At 37.7% G+C, this 23476-nt stretch overlaps 1 protein-coding gene across 1 annotated transcript in view; it reads right to left on the bottom strand.

The window, feature by feature from the left end:
- Positions 1-983: 983 nt before the first annotated feature.
- Positions 984-23476, bottom strand: part of DECR1 (2,4-dienoyl CoA reductase 1, mitochondrial) — a 74976-nt gene continuing 52483 nt past the window's right edge. The window contains exons 7-11 of the mRNA XM_006880561.1: positions 13471-13570; positions 5843-5915; positions 1639-1785; positions 1156-1218; positions 984-1043 (exon numbers count right to left, since the gene is read on the bottom strand). Coding sequence (XP_006880623.1) covers positions 984-1043; positions 1156-1218; positions 1639-1785; positions 5843-5915; positions 13471-13570 — 443 coding nt within the window. The remainder of the gene's footprint in view (positions 1044-1155; positions 1219-1638; positions 1786-5842; positions 5916-13470; positions 13571-23476) is intronic.

Raw genomic sequence — 23476 nt, 5'->3', positions numbered from 1 at the left:
CTCTGGTCTTCCTTATTCAATGTCCAACATTCAGATACATAGGAAGCAACTGAAAATACCAGGACTTGGATCAGACCCATCAACAACCTGCATTATGTAGATGACATTACCCTTGCTTGCTAAAAGTGAAGAATGCTTAAAGCAGTTGCTGCAAAGCATCCAAGCCTTCAATATGGATTACATCTCAGCAACAATAAAACAAAAACCTTCACCAGTAGATCAATGGGCAACATCATGATAGATACAGAAAGATTGAAATTGCCATTGACTTCTTCTTACCTATATCTATAATCAACACTTAAAGTATTAGCAGTCAACAAATCAAAAGATGTGTTCCACTGGGGAAATCTGCTGCCAAAGACCTTTCAAAGTGCTAAAAAGGATTATCAGTTTGAATAGTCTATAGTCCATGAAATTTCTGATTTTTTTTATGTGTTCCCTTACCTATACTTGCAAACATTTTTTACCTCTATCAAGACTCTCATCTTACATTTTCATATACATGAAAGGAAATGCAGGGGGCCTGTTGGCCTAATCAAAAGGTGACACTTCTCTACTGCTCTGAATTCACTGTTAACTCCACTCAAGAAAGATAAGAAATCTCCTCCTGTGTGATCTATAATTTCTGAAAACCCACAGGAGGTTCAACTATGAGTTAGTTCTGATTTGATGGTATTTAATTTGAGTTTTAAAAAATATACAATCTCATACTCTGGCTTCTCTTCAGATAGTATGAATTTTTTTCTCGTTTTACTAAAGATTTCTGTGGAGAGGAACAAAAAGTATACAATCTTTGACTATATAATGTCTCCCATTGGGCCTGGCACATAATACATACTCAATAAATTTTTATGAATTACAATTTTATTAGACTTTTGGGGGGGAAACCCCAATACAAACCAAAACCTGAAAAAGGGTATCCTGTTTGGATCAACCGTGTTCATTGATTATTTGTTTCAACCAAGGACGACCAGCAGGATGATCTAGGATCCTTTGGTCTTCCTGACGAGAGCTTCTATTGTGTCCCACTGTTCTTTGGTGACCTAACAGAGAATTAAAAAAAAATAAATATATCAATTGTATATGTTTGTTTCATGTTTTAAATCTTACTATCAATGATGCCAATCTTGTATTACTTATACAAAATGGCATTACCTTACTCAGTCTGTTGAATTCCCCTGAAAGAAACACATCCTCTCCACCATCAAATTTTACAACCTGCAAAAGTAAGGAGGATTAAAAAGCCACAAAAAAATAATCTGCCACAAACCACTAGCCATTTCCCATCCATATCTCATTGATACTTTCAACAAGAGCCCAATTTTTTAAAATAAAATTGATGATTAAACCCAAAATGATTGTCTTTTGTTTTCAATTTTCCCAATCACTAAGATCAAATAAAAGCTGCCTGGCAAATGGATCTTAATAAAGTTGTCAATTAATTCACTTCATCGACTAAATAATATGAGTAATAACACATAAGCATAAATTTAGAATATTATATAAAAGATTTTACTGTATTTACAGTTAAATAACTATTTTAAGCCATACTTTCATTCAGCATTGTCAGAATTGGTTCAACAACATGTCCCCAGTGCTTGTCTACCCTAAAAATGCAAGAAAAGCATCAATGCTTACTGCGCCACTAATCCACGAGGCATAATCGCTACAAAGGAAGGCAGCAAGATTGGCGAGTTCCTCCACAGTTCCAAGACGCCCACAGGGGATCTGGTGGATCATTTCACCTTCAAACGTTCCAGTTGGGTCAAGGCGACTAAAGGCACCCTTAAAAATGGAAAGCGATGGGGGGAGGGAAGAATAAGTTTCTTTTTTTTTTCTAATTCAACTCCCATTCTACTTAATAAATGAATAGCAAGTACAAAAATACTAAGTACCATGGCAGTTGTTTCATACTTAAGGCCTCATAAGTAACAAAATTTTGCAAAAGTCTCCCACTCACTCTAGTCAAAAACAAGGCTTTTTACCTAAGCTGTACTTTTAAAAAACCCCACAATAAACCACTGGAAAAAAAGTTACTTTTTAAACCCGAGTTTCATAATCTATAAAATGAAGGTTTCTGTCTTAGTTCACAAAATTGTAATCAAATGAAAAATACAGGTAAAGGTACTCTAAAATATGTGAAAGTTCAAGGTTGTGGAGAAAAGGACAAAAAAGCATATATAAAGGTACTCAGATATATGAAACAGTTCAAAGTGGTGGGGATAGAGGTGCTATTGCTATTAAAAATCACTTTTTAAGCTTATTTCAAAGGAACATTTAAGAGGGAATCCTTTCCCTCTCCTTTCTCCAAAAAAGAAGAAAGAAGAAAATAAGTATGTAAAAATAATACATTCAAGAAATCCTAGAGACAGGAAAACTATAACATTGACCAAAAATTTTAATAATCATGGTGTAAAAGAACAAATCAAAATGAAGAAAGGATGTTTACTGATTAATAAAAGCAAATGGCCTTTTCCATACTAGTGCTTTGAAGTCTAGATGACAATGTTTCTCAATAACACAGGATTGAGACAGAGTCTCATAAAAACTCTTACGGGACCTTCCATCCTTCCTACACAAACAAAACAAAAGAGAACATAAGTAACCATCAGCCTCAGTCTTGCTTGTGTCAGTACTTGCTAGAGAGTCTCTGCATTGTTTTTCTTTTTAAATGTCTCTAAAAATCACACCCGAGCCATTTGCTTATAAGCTGTATCTCTATTACTATGCCATAACCTCTTTGATGACAAACACTATCTCAAAGGTTTTGTATCTTTCTCAGTACATTTGTGCCCAGTAGTGAGGTGATCCTTACTAAATACCAAGAGAAAACCAATTGCTGTCATGTTAATTAGAATTCCTGGCAACCCCATGCATCTCAGCATAGAACTGCACTGCATGGAGCCTTCAATGATGGATTTTTTTAGGAATAGACCAAGAGGAATTTTTATTGACTCATCTCTGAACAGATCTGAACCTTCAAACCTTTGGTTATCAGCCAAGTTCATTACCCTTTACCACTACACAGGGATAAGATCAAGAAAGAAGATGCTCTCTAACTAGGGAGTTCTTTTTAAACAGTACTTAGCACAGTGCCACCCTAAATCATGAACATACATTTTTCAGATGTTTTTCCACTACTTTTATTAGATTCCATTATATTATTGAAGAAGGTCTGTTGGCCTAGTGGTAAGAAGGTGGGCTGTGAACCAAAAGCACCCAGTTCAAATCCACCAGTTGTTCCAAAAGATGGCCAATCTCTTCCTATGCAATTTACTGCCTCTGAAAACCTGCTAGGTCAGCTATAAGTTGGTTCTGTCTTAATGGTACAAAACAACAACTATAGCTGAGTATCAGACTTCAATAAATTAGTCAAACAAATTTCACTCATGCATGTAATTTTTGTTTATATTTTCCACCTCTTAAAACTAATATAAACTAATGTAGCTGTTTCTGTATTAATACATAATATCTCAGATAATACACAACACACAATACCCCAAACTTCCTTGTTATCTAACTTCAGCTGGCTGAATCCTTGTTTGAATTATAAACTCTTTATTTACATGGGGAGGAGTGGAGGGAGCAGGTAATAAGGAAGTGTGAGAGTTAAACTCTTTGGGATACTGTAAGAGACAGAGAACCTGTGGACATTGTGAAAAACATTTGCCAGGGTGTTAACGATAATTATGAGTTGCAATGAGTACCTGTAAGGATTATTGATTAGAGGAGAAATATATGTCATGAGAAGGGATTTTAATCAGAGAGACGTGGGAGTTCGATGACATTATAATTGTGGGTTTGAAAGTGAAAAGGCACAGACATGAGCCAAAGAATATCTACCTAAAACAAGACCAAACCTGTATACATTTCCAGAATATTTCTTAAGCTAAAAATATACTTATATTTCTATGATTTAAAAAAAAAAGAATGCTAGTCAAAGTAAGAATCTTCAAAGTGAAGATGAAAATTAGGAAATACAATAACAGAACATTAAAGCAAATTGGACAAAATGCAAAAAAAAAAAGATGGCATTAAAGATCCCAGGAAATCCAGATGTTGAAATTGGCCTTATTAAGAAGATGCACCACCACTTGTCTCTCATTCTGTCACACTGTGGTGGCTTTAGTATTGCTGTGATGCTGGAAGTTAGGCCAGCAGGTAACATCCTGGTCACTCATAATAGACAAATCGCAGCAGACTTTTAAGGTTAAGACAGACTCAGAAGAAGGAACTAAAAATCTACTTTTTAAAAAGTAAGCCAGTGAAAACATTATGGACCACAGTGAAATAATGTCTGATAACAATGTCAGAAGATGAGCTCTTTGGGTTGGTTGGAAAGGGCTCAAAATACGCCTTAGAAAGAGCGGCCTCCTCAAAGTAGAAGCTACGTTAAGGATGTGAATGAAATAAAGCTTCTCAAATCCTTATTTGCTGATGTCAGACTCAGAATAAACAGTCAACAATCTCCATTAGCAATCAGAATATGTAGTATTGAAAGTTGTCAAAAATTACATGCAAAGTATGAAGAATGATACCATAGGCATTAGGGAGTTGATATGTCATTGAACTCAATGAAGTGACTCAACTTCACTGGACAATTCTTATTTTAAGTTGGGTTCTCTAAAGGAATAAATTTTTTAAAAATATATCTATAAATTAAATAATATAAATATAAATGAAATATATATACTGAGAATGATTCAGATTTGATCGTATACAACAAAAACAAGATAAATTATATAATGCTGTTGTATGCCGTGGAGTGAGATCCAACTCATAGCACACTATCCAGTGAGTTTTCAGAGGCATCATGGGAGGAGACTGCCCATCCTTCTGTGAAGCAGCTACTAGATCTGAGCTGTGGGCCTTTAGGATTGCAACACACTTTGGACACACTGTTATTGTTGTTGTTTTTGTTGTTCTTATGTGCCATCGAGTTGCCTGAGACTCATAGCGACCCTATGTACAACAGCCCTAAACCCTGCTCTATCTTGTGCCAATCTTATTGTCTCTGACATACCTACCCCCATTACCCCAGTCACTGAATCAATTCACCTCATAGAGGGTCTTCCCCTCTTGTGTTGTCCCTCCACCCTCTTGTGATGTCCCTCTCCAAGGACTGGTCCCTCCTTACAACATGTCCAAAGTATGTCAGACGAAGCAGCCTGTCTTCACCTTCTCCAGGACAAACCTGTTCATTTTCTTAGCAGTCCATGGTATATTCAATACTCTTCTCCAGCACCACAGCTCAAAAGCATCAATTCTCCTTCTAGTCTCCCTAGTCAATGTCCAGCTCTCTGATGCAGAGGAAGTGATTGCAAAGACCATGGCCTGTATCAGGTGCACCTTAGTCTCCAGACTGACATTGTTGCTCTTCAGTACTTTAGAGACACGTTATTAGGAGGTACCAATCTCAAATACTATACTTGGTAAAGTAAATTGTAACAATTCACTTCTTGTCATCTTGGCACCTGTACTCATTTCTTCAGAGAAAAAGAGGAAGACATTCAACAAGATGGACTGAACAGTGGCTGCAACAATGTGCTCCAACATCTCAGCAGCTGTGAGGATAGCACAAGACTGGGAAGTGTTTCGTTCTGTTACGCATGGGGTCCGACCATAAGTTTGAAATGGCACTACAGCATCTAACAAAAACCATAAGTTGCATGGTTGCTGGACATCTGGACTACCTCTCTGTTAAAGCAGATAATAAGGCAGATAGTAATAAAGGTTTCTTCCTCTATCACTGAGGTTTCAAATTCAGTTATGACTAGAAAGTCCCTCATAAAATAATAATAAACACATCCCCTAATCATTCACAGTGTGATAATAAACTTACTTTGGTTTTTATAGGCCCTGGTTGAATTATATTGAATCGCATTCCGTATTTGCCCCATTCAGCTGCAAGAGATCTAAAAATTAAACAACATATTACAAATATTATATATATACACATGTTAAAAATACAAATAACCAACAATCACTGCAACCTACTACCTTTCTTAGACTGCACCCCCACTGGTAAATACTATTACTATTCTATGTTACATGTAAAAAACCGAAGTTCAGAGAGATAAAATAATGCTCAGTTACATGGATAGTGAGTTAAATTCAAGTGGTTGACCTTCAAAATTTGTACCGTCAACAGCCCTGCTATACAATTTACCATTAGCATTTTAGGAGCAACAAGTCTAATACCAATACAGAGAATTAATTCATACAATAATTAAAGAGATTTGTGTTGCTTCCATGTTTTCAGCTCTGCATTTATAAAATTCAATATAACTTGACTTATAGCCTTCTACATTGAATTAAAATGGCTGTAACATCATAAATGCTTTAATTGAAGAGGAGATGGATTGCAGAGATTTAAACTATTAACCACATCCATGTTAAACTAGACTTTAATGCAATTGTTGAACTGAGCTCGAAAGGAAAGAGGAAATGTAATAAGCTTGTAAAAAGCTTGCTAAACACACTGATGCAAAATATAAGCATGAAACCTTTCATCAGCCTGTTTAAAAAGCCTGATGATGTTATTAGTTTTGTTTAGTCAGCTTCAGCTCATGGCCACTTTATGTCTAACAGAATGAAATGCTTCCAAATCCTGAACCATCTCCATGATTACTGGAATGTTTGAGTTGTTTGAGTTGTTGTTGTTGTTATGTGCCATCGAGTCGCTTGTGACTCATAGCGACACTATGTACAAGAGCTCTAAATGCTGTTCTATCCTGTACCAACCTAGCCATCTCAAACGCACTTATTCCCACCGCTCCAGTCACAGAATCGATCCATCTCATCAAAGGTCTTCCTCTCCTTTGCCGCCCCTCCACTCTGGCAAACATGATGTCCCTCTCCAAGGACCAGTCCCTCCTTGCAACATGCCCAAAATATGTCAGATGAAGCTTCAGAATCCTTGACTCCAGGGAACACTCTGGCTTCACCCTCTCCAGGACAAACCTGTTTGTTCTCCTAGCAGTCCATGGTATATTCAACACTCCTCTCCAGCACCACAGCTCAAAGGCACTAATCCTCTTTCTATCAACCCTATTCACTGTCCAACTCTCTGATGCATAACACATAACTGTGAAGACTATAGCCCGGATCAGGCGCACCTTAGTCCCAGCCTGACATCGTTGCTCTTCAGTACTCTTGAGAAGTACCTCACAGCCAACTTTCCCAATGCAATTCGTCTCCTGATTTCCTGGCTGCTGTTACCAAGAGTGTTGACTGTGGAGCCAAGTAAATTAAAACTGTTAAATATCTCAATCTCTTCATCATCCATGCTGATGCTGCCAATTGGCCCAGTGGTTAGAATCTTTGTTTTCTTGATGTTGAGCTTCAGTCCATTTAGGAGGCTGTAGTCCTAGATCTTCTGCAGCAAGCGCTTCAGGTCCTCCTCAGTTTCAGCAAGCAGGGTTGTGTCATCTGCATAACGCAGGTTGTTGATGACTCTTCCACCAATCCTGATGCCACATTCCTCCTCCTACAGGCCAGAATCTCGGATGATCTGTTCTGCATACAGATTGAAAAGGTATGGAGGCAGAATACATCCCTGATGAACCCCTTCTTGATTTTGAACCATGTAGTGTCTCCTTGCTCTGTTCTGACAACTGCCTCTTGGTCTAAGTTAAGTTTCGTGTTAGCACAATCAAATGTTCCGGGATTCCCATTCTTCTCAGAGTCAGCCACAGCTTGTTGTGATCCACACAGTCAAAAGCCTTTGCATAGTCAATGAAGCACATACAGATATTCTTCTGGTATTCTTTGCTTTCTGCTAAGATCCATCTGACATTAGCTATAATATCCCTAGTACCACAACCTTTTCTAAATCCAGCCGGAGTTGTTTGAGTAATATTTCTCATTTTCAACCTGTTGTATATAAGGTCTTCTATGTATAATTAGATATACGATATAGGATCATATGTATATTGGATATGACCTCTGAAAAAGGATAGTTTTACTTATTCCCTACCAATGTGAATGCCCTTTGTTTTCCTCACTTATTGCTCTCACTAGAGCTCCCAGAAAAATATTGAATAGAGAGTGAGAAAGAGCACCTTTGTCTCATTTTCATAATGGAAATGCATTCAATCTTTTTCCATTGATAAAATAATTTTAAAGACTAAAGTGTGTCTGACACAAGTCTTGGTATTTTAAACTGCTTCCTATCAGCTGAAAGTTGGAGAAGATAGAAGAAGAAATCAATATCGGTGAACTGTGATGCTGATGAAGAGAACTGAAAATATCATGGGCTACCAAAAGAACTTGAAACCTTATCCTGACAGATGGAGAAAGAACTGAAGTTATCAATTATTTCATCAACAATCAACACCCCTGGTACCAGCAATCAGTAAATCAAGAGATGTATTACATTGGGAAAATCTGTTGTCGGGATCTCTTTAAAATACTGAGGAGCAATGAAATGAGTTTAATGACTTAACGTGTGTGTTCAGTCACTTACTATGTATCTGAGAGTTGGAAATGAGTAAGGAAGGATAACAGAAGAACTGAAGCCTTTGAACTGTGGTGTTGGAAAAGAGCACTGAATATTCCATGCACTGCAAAAGAAAGTTACATCTTGAGAAATGTGCAGCCAGTATGCTCCTTGGAGGCAAAGATGGTGAAGCTTCATCTTTCATACTTTGGGCATGTTGCTAAGAAAGGTTATTCCTTGGAAAGAGACATCATGCTTGGAAATAAATAAGAAGGGTCAGCAAAGGAGAGGAAGCCCTCCAAAGACACGGATTGGCACTGTGACTGCAGCAACGTGCTCAAGTGTGCCAGAGATGGTAAAGGTGGGAACAGGATGGGACAGAGTTCACGCTTGTTGTTCATAGGGCAGTCATGAGTCATACTCAACTTGACGGCATCTAACAACAACTGCTAGAACAAACATGTCTTAAAAGAAATGCAGCCAGAATGTTCGTTAAGGACAGGGAAACTTGGTCACTTACTTTGAGTATATTTCAGGAGGAACCAGACGTTGGAGAGAGACATCACGCTGGGAGCAGTAGAAGAACAGTGCAAGAGGGGAAGACTCTCAACAGTATGGACTGACACAGTGACTAGTACAGTGGGCGTGATCGCAACACAGACAGTGAGGATGGTTCAGGGTCGGGCAAGGTTCAGATCTACTATTAACAGGGTCACTTTGAGTCCCAGTCAACTTGATGACACCTAACAACAACCACGATTAAAAATATGTTGTTGAGGTGTTTTGTTTTGTTTTTTTTTTACAAAACTTTTATTATGTTGAGGAGTTTCCCCTCTTACTCAGTTGTGCTAAGGGTTTTCATCAAGAATTGGTTTTGGAATATCATTAAATGCCTTTTCTGCTTCATTGAGAAGATCATCTGATTTTTTTTTTGGGGGGGTTGCTTCATCGATTCCTTTTCTAAAGTTGAATGACTCTTGCATATGTTATGAATTTTACCTGGCCATAATGATGACTTAGTGGTGAGGAGTTGCAGTGCCAAACCAAAGGCATATGGTTCAAATCCACCATCTACTCTGTGAAAGAAGGATGAGCAATCTCTTCCTGAGCAGCCTCTGAAAACCTGCTGGAGGGGCGGCTATGAGTTGGTTCCAACGTGACAGTGCACAACTTAACAACAACATACTTTTTCACGGTTTTTATATCTTAAATTCTAGTGTCTAGAATTTTGTAGAGAAATTCTTGCATCTACGCTTATGACAAATGAGATACTGATCTGCAAATTTCTTTCTTGTTTTCCTTTCCCCTCCCCAAGCTGGTGTTTATGCCTGGCTTTGGTCTTACATTTATGTTGATTCCATGGAATGACCCTGGAGTATTTCTTCCTCTCTTATGCCTTAAATAGTTAGAACAGTATTGATGTAAAGCTCTTTTCTGAATGTTTGGTAGAATTCTCCAGGAAAGCTCAGCCAGAGTCTTGCTATTGAAGAGAGTTAAGAGAGTTGTTTTGTTTTTACTAACCTCTTCAGTCTCTCCTTTTGTTTTGGAGTCTGTTCCGTTTTCACTACCTCACTTCACATTAGTGTAAATTCTTGTGGTTAGGTGCCATTTAGTAGAGTGTGACTCGGAGCAACCCTACGAACAGTAGATCAGAACGCTGTCCTTTCTGTGCCACCCTGTGCCTCCTAGACATTTTCCATTTCCTCCAGGTTTACAAATTTGTTGGGAGTAAAATTTTTCATAGTGTAGCTATTAAGTATTTTTAAAATTAGAATTAATCCTGTTGTAATATCATTTCATATTTCAGTCCCTTGCTGTTCCTGTTTTTCTTTTGTCACTCTGACTAGTAGTTTCCCTACTATATTGATCCTTTCTAGGAGTCAACTTCCGGTCTAGTTAAAGTTATTGTTTTTCTTTTCTCCATTTCATTGATTTCTTCTCTGACACATACTATTTTCTTTCTTCTCCTGACTGCAGGCTACTTTTCTTGCTCTTTTTCTATTCGTTCAAATTGTAGGGCTAATGTTTTAGTTTTGAATTTTTTTTAAATGGGTGCATTTACTGCCAAAAACGGATCTGCTGAGCACAGCTTCTGATGTGTCTGAAAGGTTTTGAAATGTCATGTTTTTAATTCTCATTTAGCCCTGTGACGTTTCTTAATTCACCTTTGATTTTGTTTATGTTCAATTGTTTTTAACAAAGTATTATTAAGTTTCCATGCATTTTATTTTTTTCTTTTGATCTGTTACTGGTTTCTTTTATAGTGCTATAATCAGACTAAAATTTTATATCATTTCTATGTTTTTTATTTTATTGATATTTGGTTGTGTCCTAAAATGTGGTCTACACTAAGGAATGATCCATAAGCACTGGGAAAAAAAAACCATAAACCATGATGCTCTTGCTGTTCTGTGTAAGTCTATGAGATCAAATTGGCTGACTGAGGTATTTCGATTGACTGAGGTATCTTGATTGACCTTCTTTTTAACTGTTCTGTTCTTCACCCAAAGTGGTTACTATTATTATTATTGGGAAGCTATATCTCTTCAATGCTGTTAGAGTTTGTCTCATATATTTTGGTGCCTTGTCACTGGATATTTAGAATTGTTAGGTTTTCTTGGTGAGTTGATCCTTTATCTCCCACTTTTCCTTAGCTTTTATGGTTGATTTAGTGTTAAAGTTTGTCTTATCAAATATTGCTATTTTTGTTATTTCTTGAATTAGTGTTTGCTGTGCTTATTTTTCTCAGCATTTGACAAGCAGTCTTTAAATACCTTTATAAAATTTAGTTTAGTGTGGTTTTTTTGTGTTTTTTTAATAAAATAAGTTTGTTTAACTCACTGCTGTTGAGTAGCATTGCTTTACAGTGACCCTTCATCAGGGTCAAGGCTCAAATCCTAACATTAGGAAACGGTCCATCTTTTTCCTCCACAGAGCTTGATTCGAACCCACAGATTCATGTGGATGTTTGGATAGTAGAACAAGATGCCACACTATCAGACTTACTCAGCATCTTTAATTTCCTATTTATCATTTGCCTTTAAAAAATGGCAAAGATCTCATTTCAGAACAAGATTTAACTTCTGGCTATAGTAGCAATTTTTTTTTTCTTTCAAGTAAATTTATACTATTGATCTAAGTGTTAAAAAAACACCTCTCAAGGTCTATTGGAAGAAAGGTACTATTAAAATTGTTTATTCCACAATATTGAACAAATATTGAGTACCAAGTCTGTACCAGATCCTACTGAACGATAAGGATACAGAGATGAGAAAGACATCGTAGTGGAGAGAATAGGTTCATTGAAGCTAGCTTCAATGTTGTGCTCCCCAGAATTCTACCCTGCCCTTCTCTTTGCCCTTACTGTACTGTTTTTATAGCCTTCAACTGAGAATCTTCAACATTGGATGACATTATTAGTCTGTCATATCACTGGTTTGGTCTATGTAAATCCTTAAGAGTGCACAGAGTACAGAGAAATTAACTATGTCATATGAAAGGAGAAGAAACATCTAAGAGAGGATGATATAATGAGAACCCTGAGGTGAGCAAAATAAATAAGTGAATTCTCCAGCGTATTGAAGAGCAACTACGTCAGGCTGGAGACTAAAGTGCTCCTGATCCAGGCTATAGTCTTCATAATCGTGCGCTATGCATCAGAGAGCTGGACAGTGACTAGGGATGATAGAAAGAGAGTTGATGCCTTTGAGCTGTAGTGTTGGAGAAAAATGTTGAATATACTGTGGACTGCTAGGAGAACGAACAAGTTTGTCCTGGAAAGGATGAAGCCAGGCTGCTCCTTGGAGGCAAGGATTCTTAAGTTTCATCTGACCTACTTTGGACATGTTGCAAGGAGGGACCAATCCTTGGAGAGGGACATTATGTTTGGGATAGTAGAGCGACAGTGCAGGAGAGGAAGACTCTTGATGAAATGAATCAATTCAGTGATTGGGGTAGTGGGAGTGGGTATGTCAGAGACAGTGAGGTTGGCACAGGATAGAGCAGGGTTTAGGGCTCTTATACATAGGGGTCGCAATGAGTCACAAGCGACTTGATGGCACATAACAAAGCAACAAGAAGTACATTTTAATAGCATAATGCAGGAACAGAAGGATACGGCATGCTGAACAGAAAGTATTTTAGTGCAAATTAAGTCACAGAAATTTTTAAGATTATATGTTCAGCGGGTGTAAGGACTGTTCAATTTATTTCTCCATTATAGCCCAGCTACCTAGCATTCTCAATAAATAATTTTCTATTAAATATCATAAAAATTATACAAATGAAAAAAAGACAAGATTTTTAGCAAGAGACTATCATAATCAGATATAATCTTTAGAAGAATAGGTATGGTAGAAGTACAATAAGAAATAAAGATGAGAACGACTGCTGGCAGAGAAATATATTCTAGAATTACTATAGTAAGCTAGGCAAGAGATGGCAAGAGTCTGTAGAATGGCAAAGATGGTAGAAAAGGCCAACAGTTAAGATATTCAAAAGGCAGTTACACACTGCTACAAAAAGGCCACTGGACCTTGCAAGCAGTCACTGATCTGTGTTAACACTATTAATCTTGTACAGAAGGTATAAAAAAGCAGAGTGATGTGTTTACAAGAGGTCAGTGATGACAAGAGGTCAGATAATGACACCAGGTAGAGTAAAATTAAAAAGCTATAGTTCTGCATTGTCTCATCTGACCTTCAAAGAGACTACAAATGCCTACCTGAACTCAAAAATATAATTGAAAATTCAGTCTCCCAGTCACAGTCCAAAGGTCCAATGGCTACATGTGGCTATGAAAGAGCCCATAATTCTAAAATATTTTCAGCACTGCAGAAAGTTCTATTAGACAATGCTGCTACAGACAAATAAAACTCATCCATGAGATATATACCATTTACCAATCAATCTAACTCCGTCTTTATCTCACTGCTCACTGAATTCAGACAAGCAATCAGGAAGTTACTTTCATCAGCCACCAGAATTTATAAGTATATTTTCAGTAGCAGGATTATAAGAGTTAAACTCACTTGTTCAAAGCTTCCACTCCGGCTTTTGCTGAAGAACTTGGTACCACAAAACCTGATCCAGTCTCAGCATAGATAGTTGTAATAGCAAGAAATGCTGCTCCTAAAATTTTCAAAGGATAGAGTTGATTAACAATAAAAATAAGAAAAACAGAAGTCACAGCCATGGAGTCAGAGTCATAGCTGACCCTCCAATGGGTTTTCAGAGGCTGTAAATTGCACAGGAAGGTATTGCTCACTCTTCCCTATGGGGCAATAGTGGGTACAAATTGCCAGACAGGTACTACTTTTGTGTAACAGTGCAACTCTCTACAGACTATACCACAAGAGCACCTATATTATCACCAAATATTGTGATATATGTTTTTATGACCATTTGAAAAAAGTCAAAGTTCTTGGGGGTTAAGGAAAATGATATACAAATCTCAAGAAAAGAAGAAATCAGTTCTTCTAAAGAATGAAGGTTATCAAAAACAATAACTATGCAGATAAATTGGAAGTATTTTTTCTTATTTTCTAAATTTCTTTTAAAAATAATTTATTATACAAAAAATTACACTGTACATACAGTGACCAACAATGCCTGACACATAGTAGGTCCTCCATGAACTGACTGAATGGATGAAAGCATAAAAAAGTGACCTCACACAATGGAGAAAGAAACATTCCCTACCTTTTATTTATCAACACTGGAGAAGACAGTAAGGCTGTTATGTGTAAATAGATCAAAATATGCTCATACAGTTTGTAAAATTCTGTATACATCAAGAAATTGAAATGTGAAGGACAAAAAACTAATTTGGAGTATACTCAATTTTTTTCCTTTCATTTATTAAATTTATCTTGAATATTATATTTTTCAGAGTAGAAACCAGACTTGGTACATTTTGCACCACATGGAGGCGGGAGAAGGGGGCAGGAGCACCACTTTGAGGATATGAGAAATAAGAATGGTTATCTTAGTCATACTGGTAACTCTTTTTTTATAGCAAACTTAGCCTTTAAAATCTCTGAAAATTACTTAGCCTCCAAAATCTTATTCTGAAAGAAGAGGGGTGTAGAACATTGGTGTATCCATTACAGTACACTGACAGCAGATGTTAACATCATTCGTACAGCTACACTGCAAAAACTATTTCAGGCAACAGCTTATAGCAGCAAATGTCCCAACAGAAAGTATGCTAGCATCTGATTACGATTTAGCAGCAACATTCCTTGTAGTTTAGAGAGGAAGCATTAATCCATTATTACATAGAATCGATGATGAAAATGAAAATCATCGTCTTCTTTCTCCCTTTTATAAAGAGCGACTACTGGTGAAGTGGTCCATAGGGAGTTGTGCTGCTAATCGAAAGGGGGCACCGCATTGGTGAATCTAACTCACCAGTACATCTGTGGGGGGAAAGACAGGCTTTCTTCTCTAGTAGAATATATACAGATTCCTAAAAACCCACCTGAAGGTCAAATATAAGTCAGTCCCAACTCGAAGGCAATGAGTGAATGAGTGAGTGACAAAACATGGTTAAAGAGCCTGCGGAAAGATGTCTGTGAATTTCCTGGGAATTCTCACCATCACTCCTGTTTCTGATTCACATTTCCTAACACTCACTGCTGTTGATGCACTGAGTCAGAATCCATCCAAACCTCCAGTGGGTTTTCAGAGGCTGTAAATGGCATAGGAAGAAACTGCTCATCTTTCTCCCATGGAGCAATGAGTAGATTTGAACAGTGTGCCTTAGGGTTGACAGCACAACTTCAATCACTAAGCTACCAGACTCACCATTAGTTAGTCTTAACTCATGATGACCCTCCTTCATGGTTTCCCAGGCTGTAAATCTAAATGATAGGAATCTGCTCTGCTTTCCTTACTCGCTCAGAGTGGATTCAAGCCAGTTAGCCTCCCAACACTTGTTCCATTTCTGTTGCTTTTACTGCTTTTCACTTTGCCCCCTTCTTCTTGAACTCCTTTCTTCACTGGCCCTTCCCTCAGTGGTAATTAATCAAGTTTCAGTATCCACCCTGAATACATCTCTTCTTAAGATTTCAGGTGAGTAACAGTCAATCTTCAAAGGGTTCACCACTCCTTAGCCTAATCTCCTGCAGTATATCATGTAACACTTGGCTCCTGGACATTTTTCAGTAAGATCACAGAGTATTTCTAAAATCATCTGTGCTCTACAAGTTTTTCAAAAGAATTCTTAACTTTTTTGAAAATATCACCAAACTATAATAACCATCTTCTTAAAAGAATATCACCTATTATATGAAGAGTTTTCTCATTTAAATCTTTAATATAAATGCATCCTTCACATAGGCTTAAACATGCATGCTCAATTACATTAAATGTTAGCAGGGTTTTAGTTTTCTAAATGGCTTTAATTACAGTTCATCAATTAGATTTCAGACACTTGATGGTCCCTCTGAAAGTGGTGGTAAAAATACACTTACTGGAGGAAGCTAACATTTTCTTTAATAGCTAACATTGACTGAACACTAGTCTGGACTGTGTACTGTTCTTAACAAGATCAGGCCTTCCCTTCATACCTTCTTTCAGGGAGGGGGCTTCATCCCTTTGGGGATGTAAATTTTTAATAAATCTATCATTATTATTTTACTCATCCCCTCCAAAAAAAAGACAGAGGGTCAGTGAAAGAGAGGAAGTCCCTCAAGGAGACAGGTAGTACAGTGACTTGCAATAATGGGCTTGGGTATAGTAGAGATTGTGACAATGGTGCAGGATAGGCAAGATTTTGATTGGTTGTTTACAGAGTCAATATGTTGACAGTACATAACAACAGTAGGAAATCCTATTTAAGGGCTGCAGCAACTCAGGGGTATTGGTGCTGTTAGTGTGTGCCATCAAGTCAACTACAACTCACAGCGACTCTATAAACAATGGCTCTGAACCTTGTCCTATCTTGAGTCAACTTCACTGTCTTTGACAAGCGTGACTCCATTGCTACAGTCACTATATTAATCCCTCTCATCCAGGGTCTGCCTCTCCTATGCTGACTCTCTATCTTCCCACGTGTGAGATTCTTCTCCAAGGACTGGTTCCTCCTGGCAATATACCCAAAGTATGTGTAATGGAGCTCCAAAAATCCTTGCCTCCAAGGAACAACCAGGTTTCAATCTCTCTATGACAAGCCTGTTTGTTTGCTTGGCAGTCTGTTGTATGATCAATACTCTTCTTCAGCACCACAACTCAAAGGCATCTATTCTCTGTCATCTTTAATTTTTTTTATTTTATTATTTTTGTGTGAGTGTACCATCAAATCAGATCTGACTGGTACAGGAGGAGATTGTCCCTCCTTCCCCGGCAGAGCATCTGGTGGATTTGAACTGTGCACCTCTGGGATTGTAGTAGCAGCTCCTTACCACTAGGTCACCAGAGCTCCCCTATTCTCTGTCATCTTTAATCATTATCTAGCTCTCAGATACATAGCAAGCAACTGAGAAGACTATGGTGAATCAGGCACACCTTAGTCTCTAGACTGACACCACTGTGTTCTGGAGAGTGTGCTTGGCACTCTGGAGAGGTCTTTGATAGCAGTTTTTCCAAATATAGCTCATCTTTTTATTTCCTGACTGTTAGTGCCAATAGTGTTGACTGTGGATCTGAGCAAGAAGAAATTATTAACAACCTCAATGTTGATGCTGCCTTTTGACTCACTAATGAAGATTTTGGGGTTTTTTTTTATGTTGAGATACAATCTATATTAAAGACTGCAGTCTTTTGTCTTCTACAAGCAAACATTTCAAGTTCTCAGTTTTCAGAGAGAAAAGTTATGTCATCTGCAAAATGCAAGCTGTTGATGAGTCTTCTTTTAGTCTTGATGCCACATTCTTCTTCATAAAATCCAGTCTCCTGAATGATGATCTATTCTGCATATAAATTGAATAGGTATGGAGAAAGGATACATCCCTGATGCACTTCTTTCTTGATTTTGAACCATGCAGTGTTTCTTTGCTCTGTTCTTACAACAGCTTCCTGGTCTAGGTAGACGTTTCACATGAGCACAATCAAATGCTCTGGGATTCCCATTCTTCTCAACATTAGCCATAATTTGTCACGAGCCAGTCAAATGCCTTGGCAAAGTCATTAAAACAAAGATAGACCTTCTTCTCGTACTCTCTGCTTCCAGCCAAGATCCATCTGACATTAGCAATGATATCCCTAATGCCACAACCTCTTCTAAACCCAGTTTATAGTTCTAGAAGTTCTTTGTCAATATGCTGACTATTCTAGACCTTTTTGGATAATCTTCAGCAAGATTTTTGCTTACACGTGATATTAGTGATCTTGTTTGATAATTTCCACATTCTGCTGGATCATCTTTTTGGGGGAATGGGAATAAATATGGATCTCTTCCATTCAGTTGGGCCAGGCAGTTGTCCTCCAGATTTCTTGGAACAACCTGGTGAGCAGATCTAGGGCTGCATCCGTGTGTTGAAATATGTCATTTGGTATGCCATCAATTCCTGGGGTCTTGTTTTTTGCCAATTCTATCAGAGCAGCTTGAACTTCCTCTTTTATTACCATAGGGTTTTGATCATATGCACTACCTAATGTGGTTCTGTGCCAGCCAATTCTTTTTGGTACTGTTACTCTGTGTATTCCTTTGGATACTCCCTGCATCATTCAATATTTTGCCTATAGCATCTTTAAATATTTCAACTAAAGGCTTGAATTTGTTCTCCAGTTCCTTTAGCTTGAGAAATACCAAGCAAGTTCTTCCTTTTTGATTTTCTGACTCTAGCTCTTTGCATGTTTCATTAATAATACTAGTTTTGTCTTCACAAGCTTCCCTTTGAAATCTTTGGTTCAACTCTTCTACTTTATAATTTCTTCCCCTTGTTTTGGCTTATTGGCATTTTGGCATTCTAGTATAATATTCAGAGTCTCTTCTGACATGTAGAGGTATTAATTATTCCTATTTTACCATATAAGAGACTGAGGCACAGAGCTGTAACATGTACAAGCCTGCATAAATAACAAGTGATGCAAGTGGGTCAATTTGACTCTAGAGCGTACATTCTTAACCACTATGTAAAATTACTTCTCTAGGAAATTTCCAATTCTATAGTTCAAAAGAATAAAGAACAAATTAGGGGGGAGGGGGGAAATCCCTTCAAAATTCCTAAGCCATCTTACCTTTACCTTATCTAACAAAATAAAAAAATAATGAGGCAAAATGTTTTCTTAAACTAGCAAGATAAATATAGCAAAAGAAGTGATTTTTTTTTTCTTTTTAAAGCAGATCTTATGGAAAGGTTTGAAGAACATCCTGGCAGGAAAGCTGGGGAATTGACTGTAGAAAACTCAGCTAATGAGAACTAGCGATCACAGTCCTACAAGAACAAGGTCACCATGAGTTAGAATCGACTTGACAACAACTCACATGCATTTTGGTTTTAAAGCGTCCTAATAAAGCCCAACGGGAATTGTCCTGCTATACCAAGGATGAGGCCTCTCTGGTGGTGCAAATCCACCAGCAGTCCCTCATGAGAAGGATGAACAATCTCCTCCTCCCTTGCAACTTACAGCCTCTGAAAGCCTCCTTGACGGTTAGCAACGAGTTGTTTCCAACTTGATGGCAGAGTATAAAGTCTAACTAATTAACCAATGTATTCTGAAAGATTACTTAAATGTACTCATATTTTTAAGAATAATACAAAGAAAAGTATCAATATATCAATATTGTTCTCATAATCTTTTTCTTTTTTTACATAAAGGCAGTTTAGTGGCAAAAAAGCTGTGCTGCAATCCTGAAGGCATGGAGCAGTTCGAGGCTATCAGCTGCTCTGTGGGAGAAGGATGGGCAATCTCCTCCCATGTTATTAACTGCCTCTGAAAACCCGCTGGAGGATCAGCTATGGGTCAGTTATGACTCGATGGCACTTGACAACAATAACAACATACAATTTGCACTCATGCTACTGACAAATTCAAAAACCTTATTATTCTCTTGTTTTTCCCTTGCTACCTCTGAAAGTGCATGTATAAACCTCCATTTCATTTCATCATGTCAAATAACTGGTCCATCTCTTTTGCTCAAAATACTTAAGCTGAAGATCATAAAAGAAAGATGTGCTAATTAGCTTTATTAACACATCTTTGTTTTAGGGGTCTCAAAAATATGCTTCCTTTAGAAGACAAAGTACTATCTTTTTTGCTTTAGTGTTGACTTAGAAAAGGTGGTAAAAGAATGAGGAAAGAATTGAAGAAATTAGTGTATTTTGGCAGGTAAGAGAATTTTTGACTGTGTAGATCATAACAAACTGTGGCTAACTCTGAGAAGAATGGGAATCCCAGAACACTTGATCGTTCTAATGTGAAACTTATACTTGGACCAGGAGGCAGTCGTCAGAACAGAGCAAGGGAACACTTGCATGGTTCAAAACTGGGAAGGGCGTACGCCAGGGATGCATCCTATCTCCATACCTCTTCAACCTATATGCAGAACGGATTATCCGGGAGGCTGGGCTCTATGAGGAGAAATGTGGGGTCAAGATTGGTGGACGATTTATCAACAATCTGCATTATGCGGATGACACAACCCTGCTTGCTGAAACTGAGGAGGACCTGAAGCGCCTGCTGCAGAGTGTCAAGGACTGCAGCCTACAATATGGATTGAGGCTCAATGTCAAGAAGACAAAGATTCTCACCACTGGACCAATTGGCAGCATCAGGATGGATGGTGAAGAGATTGAGATTGTACACAGCTTTAGTTTGCTTGGCTCCATAGTCAACAGTCTTGGCACCAGCAGCCAGGAAATTAAAAGGCGCATTGCCATGGGAAAGTCTGCTGTTAGGGACCTCTCCAAAGTGCTGAAGAGCAGTGGTGTCTCTCTGGAGACTAAGGTGCGTTTGATACAGGCCATGGTCTTCGCAATCACCTATTATGCATCAGAGAGTTGGACAATGACCAAGGAGGATAGAAGGAGAATTGATGCCTTTGAGCTGTGGTGCTGGAGAAGAGTATTGAGAATACCATGGACTGCTAGGAAAACAAATAGATTTGTCCTGGAGAGGGTTAAAGCGGGTGGCTCCTTGGAGGCAAGGATTCTGAGGCTCCGTCTAACTTACTTTGGACATGTTGTGAGGAGAGATCGGTCCTTAGAGAGCGACATCATGCTTGGGAGCGTGGAGGGACGGCGCAGGAGAGGAAGGCCCTCTATGAGGTGGACTGATTCAGTGACTGGGATAATTGGGATGGAGTGTCAGAGACAGTGCGATTGGCACAGGACAGAGCGGAGTTTAGGGCTGTTGTACATAGGGTCGCTATGAGTCGCAGGCGACTCGACGGCACATAACAACAACAAGAGAATTTTCAGCCTTGGGTAGGAAGAAGAGCTTACACGCATTAAATTGGAACACAGAGGAGCATGTTCATAAATGCTAAAACGTGCATTACAACCTCCTTCATAGAGGGGCAGGATTAGAGTTGGGCGGGAATGTTCTGAACAGTTTAGACAGAGAAAGAATAATGGTTCTTGTTTGAGGATATGTAACGATTCCAGAAGGAAATGAGTCTAGACAGGCTGCGAATCTGAATAGGGAGAATGAGGGGAGAGTAATAGCCACTACAGTCCTAAGGATCTCTGGTGTTATGCTGGTAAGGAAATGCACTGCCAATTCAAAGGTACTTGGTGTTCAAATCTACCAGCTGCTCCACTGGAGAAAGATGGGCAATCTTTTCTCATGCAATTTACTACCTCAGAAAACATCCTAGAAGATTATCGTGTGGTTTGGTTCTGACTCAACAGTATACAACAACATAGGTCTGGAGTTCTGATAGCCAAGTGGGTAAGGAATTGTGTTCCCAAACTAAAGGCAGCTGGTTTGACTCCACCAGTTGCTCTGGGGGAGAAAGGTGAACAGTCTCCTCTGGTATAATTTACAGCTTCAATACAGGTCTATATTGACTTGACAGCTTACTTGTACTTGTATGTTCATAAACTGGAAAGTAAGAATGCTTTTAAATTTATTTGAGTTTATAGTTTACATATAACACAATCTAGGGGACTAGCAGGATGGTCAAAAACTGTTTTCTGAACATTTATTCTAACTTAGCTGTAAGAACAATATAAACTGTTTCACTTAAATTTTCCACAAAATTCACGAGGTGATTCAATAAGGAAAAAATGGTAGCTATATGCAAAAGAGAATGAGAGGCAACTTTATATCGCTATGAGTCGCAAGCGACTCGACGGCACATAACAACAAACAACAACAATATATGCAAAAGAGAATGAGAGGCAACTTTATATCATATGCAAACATTAACACAACATGTAAGATTCAAAACTACAAAACATTCAGGAAAAAAAATTGGAGAATTATTTGTGGCCTTGCACTAGGCAAAGATTTCTTAGCTAGAACACAAAAAGCATAGAAAATTTCTCAAGTTAGGCAACATCAAAATTAAAAACTCTTCCTCTTCAGAAAACTTTGTTAAACACAAAATACAAAATCATTGAAAGAATTTTCATAGAATACTGAGAGAAAATATTTTCAAAACATGTAATTTATGAAAGACTTGCATTCAGTATTAATTTTTCAAAATATCTCATTCAACTAAATACTAGGAATACAAATAACTCAGTTTAAAAATGGACAAAAGCTTTGAAAGCACTCCCTCAAACAATACTTATGAATAATGAGTAAGTACACAAAAAGATACTCAAAATTGTCTTTAGGAAAAAAATCGGTTAAAACCACAAAGAACTGTTATGCAAAAAATGACTAAAATTTGAAAAGAGCGACTGCAGTAGATTGTTCCCCACAATGATGCGGAAATGATGTGGAAAAACTATAACTTATAAACTGTTGGAAATACAATATAGCACAGTCAGTTTGGAAAATAGTTTGGCAGAGTCATCCAAATTTAAAATTTCTTCTGGTCATCAAAAGACACTTTTAAAAAATAAAAAAGGAAGCTACAGACTGGGAGGAAATTTTAACAGATACATTTATTTGATTGAGTAGTCAACCCAAATGACACACAGAATTTAGATGGTAGGTAGGTAGGTAGGTAGGTAGGTAGATGATACAAAAGGACATACAGACCATTTTTTAAATGAGTTCATGTTTTAAATAGTGAAGATTGATTTGATGGTGAAAAAGGAGAACTTCTGAAAGTTATGAAAATGTACTATATCCTGCTGTATCTTGATTAGGGTAATAGTTACATAAGTATCTATGGTTATACTTAGAAAGAACTCTGGTGGCTGAGGAGTAAGGAGTTGTGCAGCCAACAAAGGTAGGTGGTTCTAATCAACCAGCTGGTCCATGGGAAAAATATGAATGATCTCTTTCCATGAGACTTCCAGCCTCTGAAGACCTGCTGAGCGTCAGCTATGACTCAGTTCTGACTCAAATTCCTATGACAACATACGTTTATTAAAAGTCACCAATTTATACATACAAAATATATTCAAATATTTCACTGTGTATAAATTTTACTTACATTTAACAAACAAAAATAATATATTAGAGCTACATCATGCATTGTTTAATCTTATTCTTTTTTTTTTATCTTATTCTTAAATTTCTTTCTCTCTGCTTATAACAATCTCGAGTTTCATACTGTTTCCACCCTAGTATTTGAAAATACATTGTAAAGAGTAAAGTTCCACAGAGGTATAAAGTATTGTTAATGTTATTTTAACAAAATACTTCTAATTATATCCTAAAGTCATCTCCTGTCAGCTTCCAGAGATATCTATTGTTTCTAACAATTTAGAATTTGATAGAAATGTCAATGTTTACCCTATCCATAGCTTTTGTGACTGGATTCTTAAATAAAACCCCAAATTAGCTTCTCTTAATATTTCTTTGTTGCAAATTAACTTCTTAGTACAAATAATTACTTGTCTCCATACTATATTTGGTATTATGCAGTATTTGTCCTTTCTTTTCTTCCTTCCTTCCTTCCTTCTTTCCTTCCTTCCTTCCTTCCTTCCTTCCTTCCTTCCTTCCTTCTTTTCTCCCTCCCTCCCTCCC

This window comes from Elephantulus edwardii, unplaced genomic scaffold (assembly GCF_000299155.1).
Source record: "Elephantulus edwardii isolate Elephantulus edwardi_28Jun2011 unplaced genomic scaffold, EleEdw1.0 scaffold00008, whole genome shotgun sequence".
Lineage (NCBI taxonomy): Eukaryota > Metazoa > Chordata > Mammalia > Macroscelidea > Macroscelididae > Elephantulus > Elephantulus edwardii.
This window is presented reverse-complemented; position numbering and strand designations above follow the sequence as displayed.